The sequence below is a fragment of the Vipera ursinii genome (genome assembly GCF_947247035.1).
Source record: "Vipera ursinii genome assembly, chromosome: 2".
In the NCBI taxonomy this organism is placed as follows: domain Eukaryota; kingdom Metazoa; phylum Chordata; class Lepidosauria; order Squamata; family Viperidae; genus Vipera; species Vipera ursinii.
The window spans coordinates 5,245,092-5,265,030 of NC_139513.1; the positions used below are offsets into that span (position 1 = coordinate 5,245,092).

At 45.4% G+C, this 19,939-nt stretch overlaps 1 protein-coding gene across 1 annotated transcript; it reads left to right on the plus strand.

Moving 5' to 3' along the window:
• The first annotated feature begins 239 nt into the window (after nt 1-239).
• Nucleotides 240-16,381, plus strand: LOC310635929 (major histocompatibility complex class I-related gene protein-like). The gene is made up of 6 exons (XM_083355323.1): nt 240-424; nt 5,057-5,332; nt 9,720-9,995; nt 11,297-11,587; nt 12,214-12,294; nt 15,505-16,381. The coding sequence occupies exons 1-6, from the start codon at nt 373-375 to the stop codon at nt 15,561-15,563; spliced, it is 1,035 nt and encodes a 344-aa protein (XP_083211449.1). The 5' UTR covers nt 240-372; the 3' UTR covers nt 15,564-16,381.
• Nucleotides 16,382-19,939: the final 3,558 nt, after the last annotated feature.

A 19,939-nucleotide genomic window follows, 5' to 3' on the forward strand; every position in this document is an offset into this window, starting at 1 on the left:
CGAAGAGTGTGGGCTGCAAGAGGAAGTTCAACGACCCACGCACACACCCGCAATTCCCCCGAGCTCGCACGAAAACACAAGGGCCTTGCACCATTCCCTTCCTCTTCCCAGGCAATCAGCCTTCTTCTCCTGAACCCGATGTATGTATCCCCGGTCAACGTTGCTCCGCCCACTCCCGCTAAGCCACGCCTCCCTTTCTCTTCCCCCTCCTCCTGGGTTCCACCTAGTTTGCAGAACTTGAGATCTTAGCACGGCTGAGTAATTAACCGCCAACCGATCGTGCCTCCGGTTACGAGTTCCTCGACCGTGAAGCGAGGGTGACCTTCTTTTTTTGGGGGGGGGGAGAGGGGGGGCCGTTAAGAAGCATCGGCGATGGGGCTCCTGGCTGCGATGGCCTTGGTCCTCGCCTCAGTGGGAGGCTCAGGTGAGTGCGGGGCTTACGCACTGTATGGGACTGCAGGTCCCATGGTGCCAAGCCCAAGCGCTTTAGCTTGGGACGATTGGGGTGTGACGCACCCGAAGGCTCCGGGTTGAGTGGGGTTTTTTTTTTTTGTGCGGTGCTCTTGCGACATAGAAGGGGTGTGGGGGTAGGGGAGAAGAAAGGAAGGAAGGAAGGAAGGAAGGAAGGAAGGAAGGAAGGAAGGAAGGAAGGAAGGAAGGAAGGAAGGAAGGAAGGAAGGGAGAGAGAGAGAAAGAGAGAGAGAGAGAAAGAAAGAAAGAAAGAAAGAAAGAAAGAAAGAAAGAAAGAAAGAAAGAAAGAAAGAAAGAAAGAAAGAAAAAGAAAGAAAGAAAGAAAGAAAAAGAAAGAAAGAAAGAAAGAAAGAAAGAAATCCACCCGCGGGATAACGAAGAATGGGTTTTTTTTGTGCGGTGGTCTTGCGAAATAGAAGGGGTGTGGGGGTAGGGGAGAAGGAAGGAAGGAAGGAAGGAAGGGAAAGAAAGAAAGAAAGAAAAAGAAAGAAAGAGAAAGAAAGAAAGAAAGAAAGAAAGAAAGAAAGAAAGAAAGAAAGAAAGAAAGAAAGAAAGAAAGAAAGAAAGATCCACCCGCGGGATAACAAAGAGTGGGGTTTTTCTGTGCGGTGCTCTTGCGAGATAGAAGGGGTGTGGGGGTAGGGTAGAGGAAAGAAAAAGAAAGAAAGAAAGAAAGAAAGAAAGAAAGAAAGAAAGAAAGAAAGAAAGAAAGAAAGAAAGAAAGAAAGAAAGAAAGATCCACCCGCGGGATAACGAAGAATTAACTCTGGTTCGGCGTATTGTGTGAACGCAACCCTTCGGGGACTTTTCCTCACCCTCTCCTCCTTCCCTAATTGGGGAGGAATTTCCCGCACTTTCAGTAAACTTTCGCTTTCGGCGGTTCAGCTTTTTTTTGCGCAGGGCTCGTCAAGCAATGATGAAGCGGCTTGTTTTGTTTGCTGCTGGATTCACTTTCACCGGGAGGAGCTTTGCAGTTTTCCGCTGCGGGGCTGAGAACCGCTCGACGAGGGGCTGTCTGATTTGGGAGGGGGGCGGGTGGGTGATAGGGCTGCCAAATGTGGGGTGCAGAACCTCGGCTAGCCACTAGATGGCGACAGTGTTTGCATTCCCTGTATCGTCTTGTGGATATGGGTTGGCTCAGATATGCCTGGAAGATAGATAGATAGATAGATAGATAGATAGATAGATAGATAGATAGATAGATAGATAGATAGATAGATAGATAGATAGATAGATAGATAGATAGATAGATAGATAGATAGATAGATAGATAGATAGATAGATAGATAGATAGATAGATAGATAGATAGATAGATAGATAGATAGATAGATAGATAGATAGATGATAGATAGAGACAGAGACAGACAGACAGACAGAAGATGGATGGATGGATGGATGGGATGGAATAGATGGAGGGATGGGATGGATATGAGAGAGAGAGGAGAGAGATGATAGAGACATGAGAGGGAGAGGATAGAGAGAGCTGATAGAATAGATGATAGAGATTGATGATAGAGAGAGGAGAGAGATGATAGGACAGATAGAGAGATGATAGATGGATGATAGAGAATTGATGATAGAGATAGGAGAGAGAGAGACTGATGAGAGAGAGAGAGAGGAGAGAGAGAATGAGAGAAGAGAGAGAGAGAGGTAGATCGAAGATATATGGATGGATAGAATAGTGGCATAAAATTAGAGAGAGAGAGATTAGATAAACTGTATGGAGAGATAGAACAGAGACAAAATATTAGAGTGGGAGAATAGACCAAAGAGTAGATAAATGGTAAATAGGCAGATAGGGGAGGGAATTTCCTTCAGTTTCATCCCCTTCAAATCCTGGCCAAAATATGCCCAGTTCAGCATGTGGGGCCAGTGAGGATATTGCATTGTGGAAAATCCAGGCATACAGAGCACAACTTTGAGGGAAGAACTCTGCTCACTGCGAGAATTACTGCATGGTTTAAGGAAGAGGAAACCCAAGTTTTATTCGCATACAAAGAGTTTTATTTGTATACACAGGAAGTTTTTCAACTTACAGCCACAATTGAGCCCAAAATTTCTGTTGGTAACACAGACAGTTTAGCAGTGCTTTTATGACCTTTCTTGCCACAATTGTTAAGTGAATCACTGCAGTTGTTGTTTGGTTGGTAACAAGGTTGTTAAATGAATCCGGCTTCCCCAATGAGTTTGCTTGTCAGAAAGTTGCGGAAGGTGATCCCGTGACCCCGGGACACCGCAACTGTCTTTAATGAATGCCAGTTGTCCAAATCTTGATCGCATGATCACGAATACACTTCAACGGTTGTAAGGGTGAAAAATCGTCATGTCGCTTTTTTCAATGCCGTTGTAACTTTGAACGGTCACTAAATGGACGGTTGTAAGTCCAGGACTTCCTGTGTAGAGTTGAGGGTTGCAAGACAAGAAATCTGATTTGCTGGAGGAAGTTTGGGAAAGCTAGCAAGTTATCTTTAGATTTGGGGTTAATTTTAGGCAGACTGGCCCTTTCAGGAATAGAATCAGATAGAACTTTATTGTCACTTTAAAGGTACACTAATCAGCATATCTTAAAATTAAATTTTGTTGCATTCAGCTCTCAAAAGGTAACCATTATAGATATACCAACACACACACACACATATGACACAGAGAAGCATCACAGTCTAGTTCGAATACATGGCAAAAAAAAAAAAAGAATCCTGAGAATTTACAAGATGGATGGCATAAGGCAGGGGTCCCCAAACTGTGGGCCATGTGAGTGGCTGACCTGGATGCGCATACGCACACACACAGCCCCACTTGCACAAGTGTTGCCACAAACATCATGGGTGTTTGCGGCCCTGCTCACGTGAGCATTTCCCTGATCATTGTGTGCATTCACAGCCCAACTTGTATAAGTGTCATTGCTGGTGTTTGCGGTCCAACTCATGTGAGCGTTGGCGCTGGCGTTTGTGGCCCCACTTGCCCGTCACCGCACGGACATTTGCGGCCTCACTTGTACATCGGCACGGGCATTCACAGCCCCCTAGTGTGAGCATCACAAGTGTTTGCAGCCCCACTCATGTGAGCATCGCCATGAGTGTCACGGGCATTCACAGCCCCACTCATGCAAACAACAGGTGTTTGTGCATGTGCACATGCATTCATACACCCCCACAAACCATCTCTTCTTTCCTCCCTCTCCCCCACCTCACTCCATGCCACTAACTCTGAAAGGTTGGGGAACCCTGGCATAAGGAACAAAGATGTCACAGAATCTAGTAGTCCTGCTAGAAATACTTTGAAACCTCCTCGCAGAGGAGAGCAACAGAAACAGACCGTGAAGTGGGTGCAAGGGGTCTCTAACAATGCTTCGAGCTCTAAGCACATACCGTTTATAAGCAGTGTCCTGAATCATGAGAAGTGAGCTTCCTATACAGTAATCATCTCAGCTGTCCTCACCACTCTGTATGGACCTTCTATCTGAGGCTCTGCTACCACCAAACCAAACAGTGAGGCAGTTTGTGAAAACACTCTCAGTCGCGCCTCTGTAAAAAGTGGCCAGGACAGAAGGAGCTGAAATGTTGAGATAATGGGGGGCATGTTCTTGATTCAGGATGGAATGTTGGGATTTCTCAGCTTGTTTCTTCGTTTGTTCAATTTCTATGGCTGCTCATTTCAGTCAATAGTCTGGGCAGCTTACAGTTAAACAAAGAAAAGAAACATTACAGTTAAAGATAAAAGCATTTTAAAACAATAAAAATAGTAAAACCAATAAAAACACTAAAAGCATCCAAATTATTATGTAACAGTTCCTTTATTAGGGCAGCCTTTGGGCTGTACAGGTGGTCCTTTAACAACCATGCAGTCAGACTTCGAACAGTCCCTAACAAGTGGTACGTGCAACCGGACCACATACTTATGGCCAATGCAGCATCTCCACAGTCACATGATCAAAATTTGCAACCTTTCCCACAGGCAAAATCAATGGGGAAACCAACAGGAAGCTGGAAATCATGGTCACAATGAGACCCTTGCTTAACAACGCATGCGATCCTGGTTTAACCATGACAACAGGACTGTTGGAACTGCCACTATTAAGTTACATCTGTATGACTTAACAACAAAGTTTCCAGTCCTAAAAAAAACTACATGTATTGTAAGCTGGTGGTGATTCCTGTATTCTTTGGTTGAAATGGGATTGCAGGGGGCTTTGTCTGGTGGCAGGGAGGGTTGATTTGGGTCTGGCAAGGAGATGAGCTTGGTCTGACCCAGATCACATCTAAAAGTCAAAGAGGAAAAAAGAGGCAGCCTCCATTTTGTTTGCTACATATTTATTTTCTCCACACTGCTTGATAAGGAGGCCTCTCAACATAGACCTGTTGGTTCAACAACATGATCTAGAACAGGGGTCTCCAAACTTGGTAACCTTAAGACTTGTGGACTTCAACTCCCAGAATTCCTCAGCCAGACATGCTGAAGTCCACAAATCTTAAAAGTTGCCAAGTTTGGAGACCCCTGATCTAGAAAACGGAAAGTTCCTTACATGGCTTTGAGATAGACCTAATTGCTGACAACCTTGTCACTCTGTCCCCCTGTCTTTCCCAGATTCCCGCTCCCACACGCTGCACTATTTCTACAACACAGTTTGGGAACCCAAGCAGGACACCCCCTGGTTCACTGCCGTGGCCTCCCTGAATGGCCACCTTGGCGGTCACTATGACAGCAAGACAAGGCGGGCTGTACCTCGACTGTCCTGGATGAAGAAAGTGGAGGAAGAGGACCCCCAGTTCTGGGCATGGAACACGGAGAAGGCCCGCAGCGATGAGCTGAGGCTTTGGAGAGATATGGAGAACCTCAAGAAACAATATAACCAAAGTGGGGGTGAGTGGATAATCAGAGGCAACTCCAGTTTACCTACCTGTTGGTTGTAAATCAGCAGTCCCCCAACCTTTCTGGTATGGCAGACTGGCGGGGTGAGTGAGAGGGGATGGTTCTATGTGAGCAGCAGGCACGTGCTTGTGCACACAACTCCATATGAGCAAGTGGTGGGTACATGCACACTGCTTCATGTAAATGGAGCTTTGTGCATGAGTGCCTACCACTCACGTAAATGGAGGTTCACACACAACTGCCTGCTGCTCGTGTGAATGGAGCTTTGTGTGAGAGTGCCTGCCACTCGCATAAATGGAACTTCACACACAACTGCCTACCGCTCGCGTAAATGGAGCTTCACACGAGAGTGCCTGCCACTCGTGTAAATGGAGCTTCGTGAGCAAGTACCTATCGCTCCCGTAAATGGAGCTTTGCACCTGAATGCCTACCGGTGGCATAAATGGAGCTTTGTGCATGAGTGCCTATCGCCCACATAAATGGAGCCTCGTGCCCATGAGTGCCAACTGCTCGCAGTAAATGGAGCTTCGCCATGGCCCAGAGGTTGGGGACCCCTATTGTAGATGATGGTTCAAAGCTGTTTTTTTAATTCAAATTTTTATTAGTTTATTAAAATATAAAACAGAGAAATATGAAGAAAAATGAAAACAATGGGAAAATAGGGGAGGAAAAGGGGAAGGGGGAAAATGTATGGATAAAGGGGAAGAGAAAAAGAAAAGTATTGATTTCCAACTCTCTTTGGCACAGTGGAATAAGGGGCAATAACATACATCCTCAACTTTTTACTTTTACATAATAATATATACGAGCCATTTCTATAACAACAAACCTTTCTAACTGGTAAAACCTAAAATCAAAGTTTTATTTTTTTCCCCCACTTCAAGCACAGAGTCCAAAAGCGGTTTCCAAGTAGAAACAACATTAATTTTACTCTTCTCTTCAATCCAGTTCAAAGCTTCTGAGGAGTGGGGAAATGAGTGGGAAGCCAAACTTTTAATATTTCACACTTCCTTCCCTTAATTCCAAAGTCCTAAATACAACGAGCTGATCCAGGGGTGATAGCAGCACCAGAAAATGCAAGGAGTGTGTGTATGCTTGTGTGTGTGTATATATTCAGATGTGAAAGATGTAGACCATTTTAAACCAATTCGGTTGGTGATGAGAATGCATGAAACGGGGGACGGGGGGAGGAGAGTGATCTGTGGGGAAGGTTGAAAGAACTGAGGGGACTTGCAGAGCTCTTTGTGAGACTGCCAAGCCAACATCTGACACTTTGCTGGCCCAGGGACCAAGTAGGGATCTAAGAGGCCTTCAGAGGATGGATCCCTGGAACCAGGGAGAATGGATAGATGGAAGTCATGAGCCGGGCAATAGAGGTCTTTCAAGAAAAGCTTGATGGTTCTCAGATTTTGGGAGATTCTTGACGTGTCTTGTTCTGCCCTTCCTGCAGTTCAAGGATGTGGCTTTTACGCAACTTACCCGCAGAATTTTGTGGTTGGATCACCCATATCCCTCTCTTTTAGTAACTTCCTATTAGAGCCCATTATCTTAGAACAGGGGTGGACAACCTTGGCTCTTTTATGACTCCTGGACTTCAACTCCCAGAATTCCTGAGCCAGCCATGCTGAGGGGAAAGGGAGAGGTTTCCATGCTAAGCCATGTTGGCTCAGGAATTCTGGGAGTTGAAGTCCACGAGTCATAAAAGAGCCGAGGTTGCCTACCCCTGTGACTTAGAACACGGCTTTTCAACCGGTGGAACGCGTACCACTAGTGGTACACGAGCACATGGCTGGTGGTACGTGAAGGACCAGTTAAACAGCACTGTAAAAAAATTGTGAAGAAAGTAAAAAAAAACAGTTTCAGCTTGCTTTCTGCAAAAGAAAGCTGGACTGTAGGGCCACCTCTGCGGGTGCCGCTCTAGCACGGAGAGGGGGAGGCCGTTTCCTGTTCGGCCTTGGGAGAGCCCCGTGCAAGCGCCTTGCCAGCTGCTGAGCTTTCGAGCAGGAGCAGCCTTGCCCTACTTGCCATTGGCCGGTGCCGGGAGCAGCCATCGCCACCCGCTCCACTTTTTACAAGCCCTGCTATGTTGCCACTGCAGGTTTCCAGCAGCAGGAGGCGCCGGGACGAGGGCCTGTCGGGGATGAAGGGGCTGCTCTGGCGGGCCACTTCTGTGGCAGTGGGGCATGCTAGTGCCCTGCGCTGTGCTCTGCTGCAGGGGCCACCCTGGGAAAGGTGAAAGCACAGCTGTAGTCCGGGACAGTCAACTGCTCCGAGCCCTGGCTGGCTGGCTTTGTGCCCCCGTCCTGCAAGAACAGCTGGTTGTGAGTTTCTGGCCTGAGCTTCCCCGAATGCGCCTCAGCCCCAGACCTCCCCCCACCTGGGACTCTGGCCGCATCTGCAGAAGGGGAGCGGGGCAAAGGGCGCTTTGGTGTGAAGGGGGCCTTCCTGCCCCGCGATCCACAGCAGCATTGTTGGCATGCATGGATCGACTGTGAGTGAATGCGAAGTGTTTCTGTTGCTGGAATAAAGCTTATTAAATGAGCTAGCAACCTCCAAGTATCATTGATAGATCTCACCAAGTTTCCTCCAGTGCTTCATAAAGAGTTAAATGGGCATCAGATTTCTTGGTAAAAATGGAGAAGGAAGGAAGGAAGGAAGGAAGGAAGGAAGGAAGGAAGGAAGGAAGGAAGGAAGGAAGGAAGGAAGGAAATGACAATGGGAGGGAGGGAGGGAAGGAGGAAAGGACAAAGGGAGGGAAGGAACGAAGGAAGGAAGGGACAATGAGAGAGAGGGAGGGAGAGAGAAAGAGAGGGAGAGAGAAATAGAGGGAGTAAGAGAGAGAGAGAAGGAGAAAGAAAGAGGGAGGGAGAAAGAAAAAGAGGGAGAGAGAGAAAGAAAGGGAGGGAAATAGAGAGAGGGAGGGAGAAATAGAGGGAAAGAAAAAGGGAGAGAAAAAGAGAAAGAGGGAGAGAGAGGGAGGGAGAGAAAGAGAGGGAGAGAGAGAAATTAAATTAGTAACATGGTTGTTAAGTGAATCTGGTTTCCCCACTAACTTTGCTTGTCAGAAGGTTGCAAAAGGCGATCACATGACCCTGGAACAATCTGACCATCATAAATATGAATCGGTTGCCAAGCATCCAAATGTAAATCACATGACCCTTGGGATGCTGAAACGGTCATAGGTGTGAAAAATGGTCATAAGTCCTTTTTTCAGTGCCGTTGTAACTTTGAACAGTCACTAAGCGAATTGCTGTAAGTTGAGGACTACCTGTACTTTATCATTTTTTTCCTTTTTTGGGGGGGTCAAGTTTTTGACACCCTGCTGGGCAACTGGTGGTACTCGGACATTGCCTTATCCTAAAAGTAGCACAATGGGTGAAAAGGTTGAAAAACCCTGACTTAGAAGAATGTTTCTCAGCTTCAATAAGTTTAAGTTGTCTGGACTTCAACTCCCAGAATTTTGCCTTGTCCGATGATATATCTGAGGTTGTTTTTACGCCTAGCCAGGCATTTTGCAAATTCTGCTTATGTGTGTGCAATTGATCTATTTTTCCTCATTATCTGGACTGTCTTCAAAGAGAAAGATAAATAATTATACCATGTGAGATGGCAATAAGAAATAGGAGACATTTGTTGGAGGTGCTCGGTGGGAGAGAAAGGTGGATCAGTTTTTCAGAAAGATCTAAGTGGCTTAACACTTTGTATGTGAGAATAAGGAAGTGAGTACACTGAATGTATTTATAATTTTTATTGTATTCGATCCATTTGAGACAGTCTTGAGTCCAGCAAGTCCATTCAGTTCTCTTGGCAACATTTTTTTAGAAATAGTTTGCTGTTGCCTTTTCTTTCCTCAGACAGAGAGAAACAGACTGGCCCAAAGTCACCCAGCTAGACTAGAACTCACAGTCTCCCAGTTTCTCATCCAGAATCTTTAGCATAGACACCAAAGAGGAATATAATAATGACCAAATCAGCCAGTTCTACTTTGGGAATAATTCTGGAAGGAACAGGTGTTGCTGTACTTACCCTTATCAATCTCATCACCTTCTAATTCTAAAAGCTTCCTCTTCCCAAACCTTTGTCCCTGTTGGGAGGGGCAACCCAGAATGGAGGCTGCTCCCCATTCCTGCCCCTCTCCCTGATAGTGTTGGAATTCATTGTTGGAATATATTTCTGTGCAACAACTACAGTAGTATTCAGCCAGTAGATGGCAGTGTTCACAAGCTTGGATCTATGGTATGTACTGTACGTTCTTTTCTTCCAAGTAGGGTTTCCTATTTCCTGTTAAAACAGTTGAGCAGTAAAGCACTTGGTGACTGTACTCTTTGTTTGCGCTGTGTGCTATATATAAACAGAATTTCCCTGTTGTTGTTTCCAGGGCTTCACACCTGGCAGAAAATGTACGGCTGTGAGCTCAGGGAAGATGGGAGCAAAGGAGGGTATGACCAATACAGCTATGATGGAAGGGACTTCCTCAACTTTGACAAGGAGACCCTCACTTGGACAGCAATCGATCGTGAGGCACAGCTGATCAAGAGGGCCTGGGAGGCCAACCTGGACAGACTCCAGCGAAACAAGCTTTTCCTGGAGGAGATCTGCATTGGACTGCTGCTGAAGTTCCTGGAATATGGGAAAGAAGCATTTGCAAGAAAAGGTGAGGCTGATGTCTCTGAAAACAAGCAGAAGGGAAATTTGGTGGGTTCCCTTTTGCCGGAGAGAAACAGACAATTAGAAAGTTATCTAATCAAGGACTACCGGTCTATTAAAGGAACAATTAAAAATATTAAAAAGTCAACATTTAATGTGACAGGCTATTAAAATTAAAAATATACAAACCTCAGGCGGAGAGAGATTGAGTATAAACATCCCAATAGTGAAGAAACTAAACAAGTCTCCAGTTCCTTGGGATTCCCAGGCCTGACGACATAACCAGGTTTTGAGGGATTTCTGAAACCTCAAAAGGGACATAGTTAACCTATTGTTGGGGAGAGGGGGAGAAAATGTTTGATAAGTGGGCACCATGGCAGAGAAGGACTGTTGCCCTGGACCTAAATAACAGAACAACAGAGTTGGAAGGAATCTTGGAGATCTTCTATTCCAATCCTCTGGTCCACCAAGAGACCCTATACCAGACATGTCAAACACAAGGCCCGGGGGCCGGATCCGGCCCACGAAGTGGTTTCATGCGGCCCGCGAAGCCATCCTGGAAACAGTGAGGGAATGGCCCCCACTGCCTTGGCCCTGGCCCAGAGACCCTCCTCCTGCCAGAGACCCTCAGATCTGTCCCACTCCTGCCCAGGCCCCCATTGGCACCCTTGATGCGAACGATGTAGAGCTGGCCATGCCCACCCAGTAGGCCATACGCACTCTAGCCACGCCCACCCAGTAGGCCACACCCACCCAGCCCCCTGAGGGCAACTGCAATGCTGATGCGGCCCTCATTGAAATTGAGTTTGACACCCCTGCCCTATACCATTTCAGACAAATGGTTGTCCAATCTCTTCCTAAAAACCTCCAGTGTTGTAGCACCCACAGCTTCTGAAGGCAAGCAGTTCCACTGACCCATCAATTGTAGGTCCCTGACAGATAACAGTAAAGACTTATATAGTTCTTCATAGTGCTTTACAGTCCTCTCTAAGCAGTTTACAGAGTCAGTATATTGAGCCCAACAATTCCGACCTCGGAATGATGGAAATCAACCTTGAGCCAGTCATGATCGAACTCCTGGCAGTTGGCAGAATTAGCCTGCAGTACTGCATTCTAACCACCGCACCACCCCACCATGGTATCAGCAGCATCCCTTCTCTTCTGGATCTAATGGGACAGGCTAAGGTAAATGGGGAGAGCCAGTTCCTCAAATGATTGCCCAGAATCCTTTCCATTCCAGCTTCCCACTTGTGTGTTACCACAGAGAGACTGCTAAGTGGAACTTCTCTTCATTTCATCCCTTTGCAGAGATCCCAACAGTGAAAGTCACCCACTCGATGGATCCCTCTGGGTTGGTGGAGACGCTGGTCTGCCAAGCCTTTGGCTTTTACCCCAAGGAGATCAACGCCACATGGAGAAGGGACGGGGTCATCTGGGAGGAGGAAACCTTTCGGAAGAGCATTGCTCCCAATTCTGATGGGACTTATCATGCTTGGCTCAGCATCCGGATCAATCCCAAGGAGACGGACCGCTATCGATGCCACGTGGAACACGCCAGCCTTGCAGAGCCCCTGGTTGTGGGCTGGGAGGAGAAGACTGGTGAGAGGCAGAAGTGGAGAGGAGCTACTGGCCTTAGAGAAAAGGTGGCCAGGTCTGGATAGTGACTCTTGTCCCAGGGAGTAAACAGTGGCAAACTCAAGGGATCCCTCAACAATCTTGATTAGAAGATCCTAGTGGAAGTTTTTGTGTATTTGCTGCTGCAATGCAGGAAATACACCTGCATGAGGAAGGGGCAGATTTTAGTTAACTCCTAATTACATTAATTGGTTAAAGCCTACATCAAGTCAAGCTTGACTTGACTCTTGGTGATTTCCTGGACTCCTTCATGTAAATGTGGAAGGAAAGATTTCCCATTGCCTTGCGGGGTTTTTGTTTAACCTCCCTGTGAAGTCTACAGCTCTGGGATTTCCTAGTGGCCTCCCATCCAAGTAATAATCAGACCCAAACAAGTAACCTTGTTACTTCAGGGCAGATGTAGCTTGAAGTTTTTTTCTCATCTCTGGCCTTGAGAATTCTTGGAATTCTCCAGCTCCAACCATGGTCAGGTTTCTGGAGATCAACCCAGATCATTTTGTGGAATATGAGCTACATTCCAGGGAGCAAAGGAGAAGAAGGCTTTATTTAACAGGAAGCTCTGAGCCTGCTATTCTCTTTTCCTCTTGCAGTTCCTTTTGCTGTGGGCACCATCCTGGGAGGAGTTCTGACTGCTTTCCTGCTGGCATTGGTGGTACTCATTGTGTGCATCAGTAAGTCTGATTTGCTTCTGTAAGAGAGTAGTAGTAAGTAGTCCTCGGTTTACAACCATTTGTTTAGTGACCATTCAGAGTTACAGCAGCACTGGAAAAGGTTATGACCATTTTTCACACTTATGACTATTGCAGCATCCCCATGGTCATGTGATCAAAATTCAGCCACTTGGCAACTGGCATGTATTTATGATTCTCCTGGAATCATATGATCACCTTTTAGGACCTTCTGACAAGCAAGGTCAATGGGGAAGCCAGATTCACTTAACTACGGTGTTACAACTTCAGTGTTTCCCGTAAAAGCTGTGGGAAGAAAGGTTGTAAAATGGGGCAAAAATCAGTTAACAACTCTCTTGCTTGGCAAATGGAAAGATTGGGCTCAATTGTGGTCGTAAGCTGAGGACTACCTGGAATCATTCTGATTTAGAATCTGGAGAAGGGCCTGAACCGACAGCTTCCAAAATCATATTTTTGGTTTTTGGAATGATCTCTGCCAATGACATTTTGTCCCCCAGCCTGGAAGACTGGCAAAATGCGCCATTGCGTGGTGGTTTTTGATTTCTTGAAATATCAAGAGGAGAGAAACCCCAAGTTCAGCAGTGGGTACATGTTAGAGCATGCGCAGTCTTACTGCGCTGAGATAACCCAGGAGTAAACACGGTAAACAGTGGTCTATATTAAATGGTGGTTTATCTTACACTATCTACAATATCGTACACCAGGAACAATATACATACATGTGTTAATACAGCAGGAGCCAACAAACCACAGTTACAGCAGGAAACAGAAGATAGAGAACACAGCAGCAGAGCCTTCCTTTTATACAAAGGCTCCTAAAGGGACATAGACCCTGCTGAGTCATTCCCAACATTATATCATATATCTCATGTTATAAAAGCTGGTTAGCTGTTAAATTATTACCTTGACAATACACTTTCACTTGAATGAGCCTGCCTTAAATTGCCATCCCACAAGTGCTACTGTCCGTGTGTCTATTCGTGGGGAAATTAAAAACGGCTGGGCGGCACTTTCAGTTCAACAAAAAAAGAGACAGTCTTCAGCTTTTTAAAGCAGCCACATCTTGTCCTTCCTGTGAGAAGTTATTCTGAATACAGAATCACAGAGTTGGAATGAGCCTTGAAGGTCTTCTAGTCTAACCCAGGAATCTCCAACCTGTGGGCCGTGAGAGGATCGCAACTGGGCTGTGGCCACTTGTGCAAGCAGCAGGCAAGCTCATGCATGCCCTCTCCTTTTCTGTGAGCAGTAGGCATGCATGCATGCATGGAACCCACACCAATGGAGCTGCTTGTGTGCACATGCTTGCCAGCTGCTCACGCAGATCCATCCCCGCCCCCAATCGGTCCGCAAAGCCGGAAACATTGGGGAACTTTGGTCTAACACACTGCTCAAGTTGGAGCCCTATGCCATTCCAGACAAATGGCTGTCCAAACTCTTTTTAAAATCCACTGGTTAACTGTTCTCATCTTCAGGAAAATTCTCCTTAGTTCTAGGTTGCTTCTCTCTTGTAAATTAATCAAGGAGAGAAGCTACCTAGAACTAAGGAGAAATTTCCTAACAGTGAGGACAATTAACCAGTGGAACAGCTTGCCTCCAGAAATCGTGGGTGCTTGGGAGTTTCCGGTGACATTGCTGCAAGATGGGGGCTGGGAAATGAATTTCCCTTCCCTAAGTCTGATTTCTACCAGCTGGGGAGTCCATTAGGACTGAAAGTCGTGCCATAGAGGCAACTGGCCAAAGGGTGAAACTGCAGATTGCGGGCCACCTATCTGAAAGGGTGTAGGATCTCCTGCTGGAGCAGGGGGCTGGACTAGAAGACCTCCAAGGTCCCTTCAGCTCTATTTTAATTGATACTTCATCCATTACTTCTTTTCTTACCCTCAAGTGCTTTAGAGAATAGGATGAACCCACTCTTCTCTGTGGCAGCCCCTCAAATATTGGAAGACAGCTATCATGTCACTCTTAGTCCTTCTCTTCCTTGGATTAGACATACCCAGCCAAGTTCCATAGCTTACTGCTGAGTCCTTGAACTGATCTGAAGCTTATCTCTGCTGCTTTTTCAGTAGAAAACTGGTTTGTCCCATCCCTCCTGAGTAGTTGTGTTCTGGAAAATAGCACAAATGTTCCTATGGAGCTATTGATGGCTGAGGACTGATCCTACCCAAATATTTACCGTGTTTCATGCATTTCTCTCTCAATAAATAAACTCCATTCTGCAAATGTTGCTGAATTTTCAAATAAAACCCAGGCGCCCAAAGCAGCAAGAATTTTGTTTCTTTTAGTGACCCTGTAATCCCTTGCATTGTGGGGTGGAGTCAGGGTGACTGATCGGAGCTTGAGCCTTTAAAGGCCGGATGCCCTTCCTAATCCCTACACAATGTTCACAGCAGATAATTACTCATTGCACTCAGAGAGAGAAATATCTGCCATTACCTAGAATCGAACTCACAGCCTCCAGATTGTGAGGAGAGATTTTCACCTCTAGGCCACCACACCAAAGTGGGAAGAATATTCTAACTTGGGGGTCTCCAACCTGTAGGCCGTGGCCCGGCACTGGGCCACAGCCTGTTGGCCAGCGGGCCATGGGAATGGCTGGTGAGCACGCGGACATGTGCGCGCTCCCCCCCACTCATGCCAGCAGCATCATTTGTGCATGCACAGGAGTGCTAGTGCCGCCAGCGTTGTACGGTTGCTAGCAGCCCATTTGTGCATTTGCACAATCACTAGCGGCCCGTTTGCAAGTGCTAGCATCCCGCTTGCATGGGCACGCGGGTGCCAGTGCTGCCGCCAGCACCGCCATGGGTGTGTGCAGCCCACTTGTGCAAGCATGTGGATGCTGGTGGTGTTGTGTGCGTGCCCGTTTGTGCACGTGCGCATACACACATTTCTCTGCTTCTCCCTTTTTGCTCCAGGACAACCCAGAAAGGTTGGGAGGTCTGTTCTAACAGATTTGATCAAGCAGTGAGTCAGGTCAATGAAAGGCCAAGTGATGGTTTTCAGATAACCAGGGCTTTTTTTGTCATAGAACGCTCAGAACGGAGTTCCGGCACCTTTTTTGGATGGAACCTTGCAGGGTAGGCAAGGTGGGTTGTATGACATGTGTGAGTTCCGGCACCTTTTTCTTTTACAAAAAAAGCACTGCAGATAACAAAAACAAAATCAAATCCATCCATTTCTTTGTCCCAATCTCAGGAGTTCAGAAGAAGAAAAGGAAAACTTCTCAAACATCAAAAGATAAATCCTTGGAATAGGAGTCAGACAAATTGATGACCCTCACTCCTAGCCACAATACAGCCACAATACAGACGTTTACAGCATGACTTGTTCTCTACCCTCCAAGCTTCCCCTCCCCCTCCAGACTTGGGGAATTTGGGAAGCTGCTCTTCAAATGCAGGATCCTCTCATTTTTGTTTTCTCTTTCAATGATGTAGGTAAAAGAATCTGTTTCTTGTGAAGCTAAAAAGAAATAGTTTGCTTTTGTGGGAAATAGTCCTATTTACCTGCTGTGGAAGTATCTGGAAATTATTTTTGGACAAACAACAATGAAGCAAAAATAATGATAATGTAGAGGGGTATAAAAGCCAGTTTTTTGTTTTTTTAAGCAATGCCACTCTAAAGATGTTCTAGGAAATAGCAAGTGTTCAGTGTTGTCACTGATTCCCTTTAGAAACACCGATGTCTATTCTGGCTTCTTTCTCACCAATAGTATGAAGCCAAGAAACAGTTTTTACCATTCAAAATTGGCTAACTAGCCTTTAAGGAAAGTCTCCTTTAAGTTGAGCTCAACTCCTAGAGTGACACTTGCTGGCTGAGGAATTCTGGGAGTTGAAGTCCACACTTCTGGGATGTGGCCAAAGGCTGTCTTAGAGTGCTAATGTACATTTTTGGCAGCAATATTGAAGTAGTATGCCTTGGCCATCTTCTGGGTGTCTTTTTTTCCAGCAGCCTGAGATTTCCTAGTGGCCTCCTATCCAGTACTGGTTCGCCTTTCAAATCAGTCAAAAACAGCTGGGAAATCCGGGCTGTTGCTCAGGTTCTTTCAAGGATTCCTTTGTTTACAGTTCTGGTTAATATTTATTTTGCAAGGAGTGGAAAATTGTCCGTGCATCCTGGACATCTACGAAAAACAATCTGAAACCATGAAGAAGTACAGAGTGTAATAAATTATAGGGAGGGAGGGGGACAGCGAGAGAGGTTTCTGAAAGTGAAGCACTCTTCAAGGTAAAACTACCAAGTTAAAAAATAGGACAAAATAAATTAGGGTAAAATGTCTTTTAAGTCAGATCAAATTTCTCTGTGCAATTTCCTGATTGTATTTGTATTTATGTCTTTAGGGTTCTTTACTAAAAACGTTCTGTTACATTTGAAATTTGGGCATATTCATTAGGAAACCAATCAGAGGTTGATCTTTAAATTGATCTTTTGGTCATTTTTACTCTGATGATACTTTAAGTTTGATTTTGTCCTATTGATTGGTTCTAGCTGGCAAGAAGAAGCTAGAAAAACATTTAGACAGAAGATCAGGCATAGGTCATATGAATATTTCCTCTGAAATTAGTTGTGGTTTTAATGAAATGGCTTGTATTTTTGAATTTGTATTTATAGCTTCCTGAAGGTTTGTAATGTGCAATGAATATGTGTATTTTATTTAAATTGTTATATTTTTTTAACAGGTGGTAGTCTTGGAAATGATGTTTATTAGAAAATACAACAGCATCCTTAAAGTAAGATTTCAAATCTCTTTAAGGTGTCTTGTGCCAAGATTTTGATTAAAAATTCACAAATGGAGCCTTCTTTTTATTGATTCATAATTGTTGTTGTTAGCTGCGAAGTCGTGTCCGGCCCATCGCGACCCTATGGACAATGTTCCTCCAGGCCTTCCTGTCCTCTGCCATCTTCTGGAGTCCATTTAAGCTCACGCCTACTGCTTCAGTGACTCCATCCAGCCACCTCATTCTCTGTCGTCCCCTTCTTCTATTGCCCTCGATCTTTCCCAGCATTAGGCTCTTCTCCAGTGAGTCCTTCCTTCTCATTAGGTGGCCAAAGTATTTGAGTTTTAGCTTCAGGATTCATAATTAAGTAATAATTAATGCACTCTCTTGAGTTGTACAAATAAAGGTGAGTTATAAATCAGGCAGACAAATAAATAAGAAGGTGTACTAGCAGCATTTCTGACTTGAGATGGAGAGTGAAATATTTTATATGGTAATTTAAAACTGTTATATTATCAGTGTTGCCATGTAAGGGCTTATGATGCAGATAAATTTCTGCCATTAAAATTCTTCTTCAACTGAATATACCATTTTAGAATCTATTGTCTCTTTAATATAGAAAGCGACTCCTCTTTTTTTCTGTTGTGCTGATGCTTAATAAAGTTTTTCAATTTTTGGATATTCCAATAATTTATGATGCTGTACTTTTATGTGTGTTTCTTGCAAACAAATTTTGGAAAGAGGGGGTCAAAGAGGCCATTTATGTTAAAATTGAACTGCCCTCTCTCAACAGAGGGAGGGATACTACCTATCTCCTGTTTACAATACAATCCTTTCAGTTCTAAGGCTCCAGACCCATTTGCACTATTCAGGTGACCTTGAAGGCACAGATAAACCTCCAAGTGGCCTCAACAGCTCTCAGAAAAAGTCCTAATGACCAGATGACTGCTAGGAATATAAACCGTTCCATCCTCCACCATTCATTCAGAACTGAAGACCCTTCTTGGATGAGAAGCATGCTCACAAGAAGAAACCCCTCTTCCAAGAAACAGGCAGGAACCGCAAGAAAAAAACAACCCCTTTTATTCTCACCGACCTACATCAATATCCAAGGCAAACAAACACAGTCCATAGAAACTTGATCCTCAACATGAATGGTTGCCTTCGGCAGGCAGCACCTCCCACACCTCCCCTTTTATAATTCAACCAAGGTGTGGCTTCCTAATGCCTTCTCCTTTGCCTTTGGAGCCGCCCCACTACAGTCCTCTGTCCTGCTCACTTCTCTTGCCTGCACTTTCGTGCATCCTGGATTTGTCCCAACTGTTCATCGCTGTCCAAGTCAGGCTCCCAGCACAGCTGTATCTCAGCCTGAGCGTGAGTAGAGGGGCCAGGCTCCTCATCTGACTTTAAGTTTTGGAGCTCCTCAGAGCCTTCCTCGTGACTGATGTCCCTCCAGGCCCTCTTCCTCATCTGATTTATCAGACTCAGCTGCCGGATCCACTGGCTGTCGAGGAATCACAACACAAACCCAGAAAGTTCAGCAACAGTTTTTGGGGGCAAAACCTTGAGCAGATGGTCTAGTAAGCTTCTATAGGCCATGTGAGTGCAACAGAGAAGAAACAGCATTAGTGACGTGGTGGCACAGTGGTTAGAATGCAATACTGCAGGCTAATTCTGCTGACTCCCAACTGCCATCAGTTCAGCAGTTCAATTCTCACCAGCTCATGGTTGACTCAGCCTTCCGTCCTTCTGAAGTCGTTAAAATGAGGAGCCAGATTTCTTCTGGGCAAGATGTTCACTCTGTAAACTGCGTAGAGAGGGCTGTAAAGCACTATGAAGTGGTATATAAGTCTAAGTGCTATTCCTATTGCTAGCATTGGCTATTCAAAGCATCTAATTTTTTTCATTCATTTCTGCATATTCAGAAAGTCTAGTTGTAGTTTCAGCGGTTAGGCTTTAGTCTTCTAGGAATGTATCTCTTCGCATTTGCCACAAATTGGCAGTTAGCTCAAAAGTTAACCACATCCTGCTACCTGCATGGCATTTGAAACTTTTGACATCAGATTTCCCAGTAAATCAGCAAAGGAGGGTTGAAGAGTTCACAGCAGATGAAAATTAGTACCAGAAGAGCAACAAAGTTGATTAGAGGACTGGAGGCTAAAACAATATTACAAGTCCATGTTCTTGTGGCTTTCAATTCTCAGGAAAAAAAAAACACCCTTATTCTGAGTAAACAAATTGCCAATAAGGAAGCAAAGCTCAGTGTGATCAGGTCTTACGACTTTTCATAAGAGCAAAGTCCTAGGGCAGCGCGGGAATCAAAGCCAATGTTCAGGAAGTAAAGGGTAGAATTTGCAGGGCAGGGCTGCAGTACAGTGCAGATTTAAGTTGCGCAGCTCTCAAATTCCCCCCTACCGTTGAGCCTTAAAGAACGACTCACTGTAAAGAACTTGTTTCTTCAAATAAATGCATTCTCAAATTTGCAGGGAAGAGGACGAAGAGCAAGAGGTCCACCTGGCTCCAGTGTGATCATTTCCCGTCCCCCCCCCCCCAGGTTTCTCACAAGGTAATATATCTCTGGCTCTGCGTTGAGACAAAACTAGGACAACTCCAGAGAAGGTCTGTCCAGGCTGATTCCATCACAGAGGACACCAAGGACGTCCCAGCCAAATAGGCCTGGATATGCAGGAAAGCTGAACTGGAAGCAGAGGAAATGTTTTGTGGGGAAGAAACCTGCGGAGCAATTCCTTGATCACGAGAAAGGGGCTCAGAAGAAGTGAGCCAGTGAAGGATCTTGGGGACTTCGGTGTAAACATTCGGAAATTCCCGCAAAGTCTCACCAGCCTGATTCTAGTATCAAAGAAGTCTCCGTGCAGATTTGTTTCAGAGCAACTGATCTGATGTGGAGATGAAGC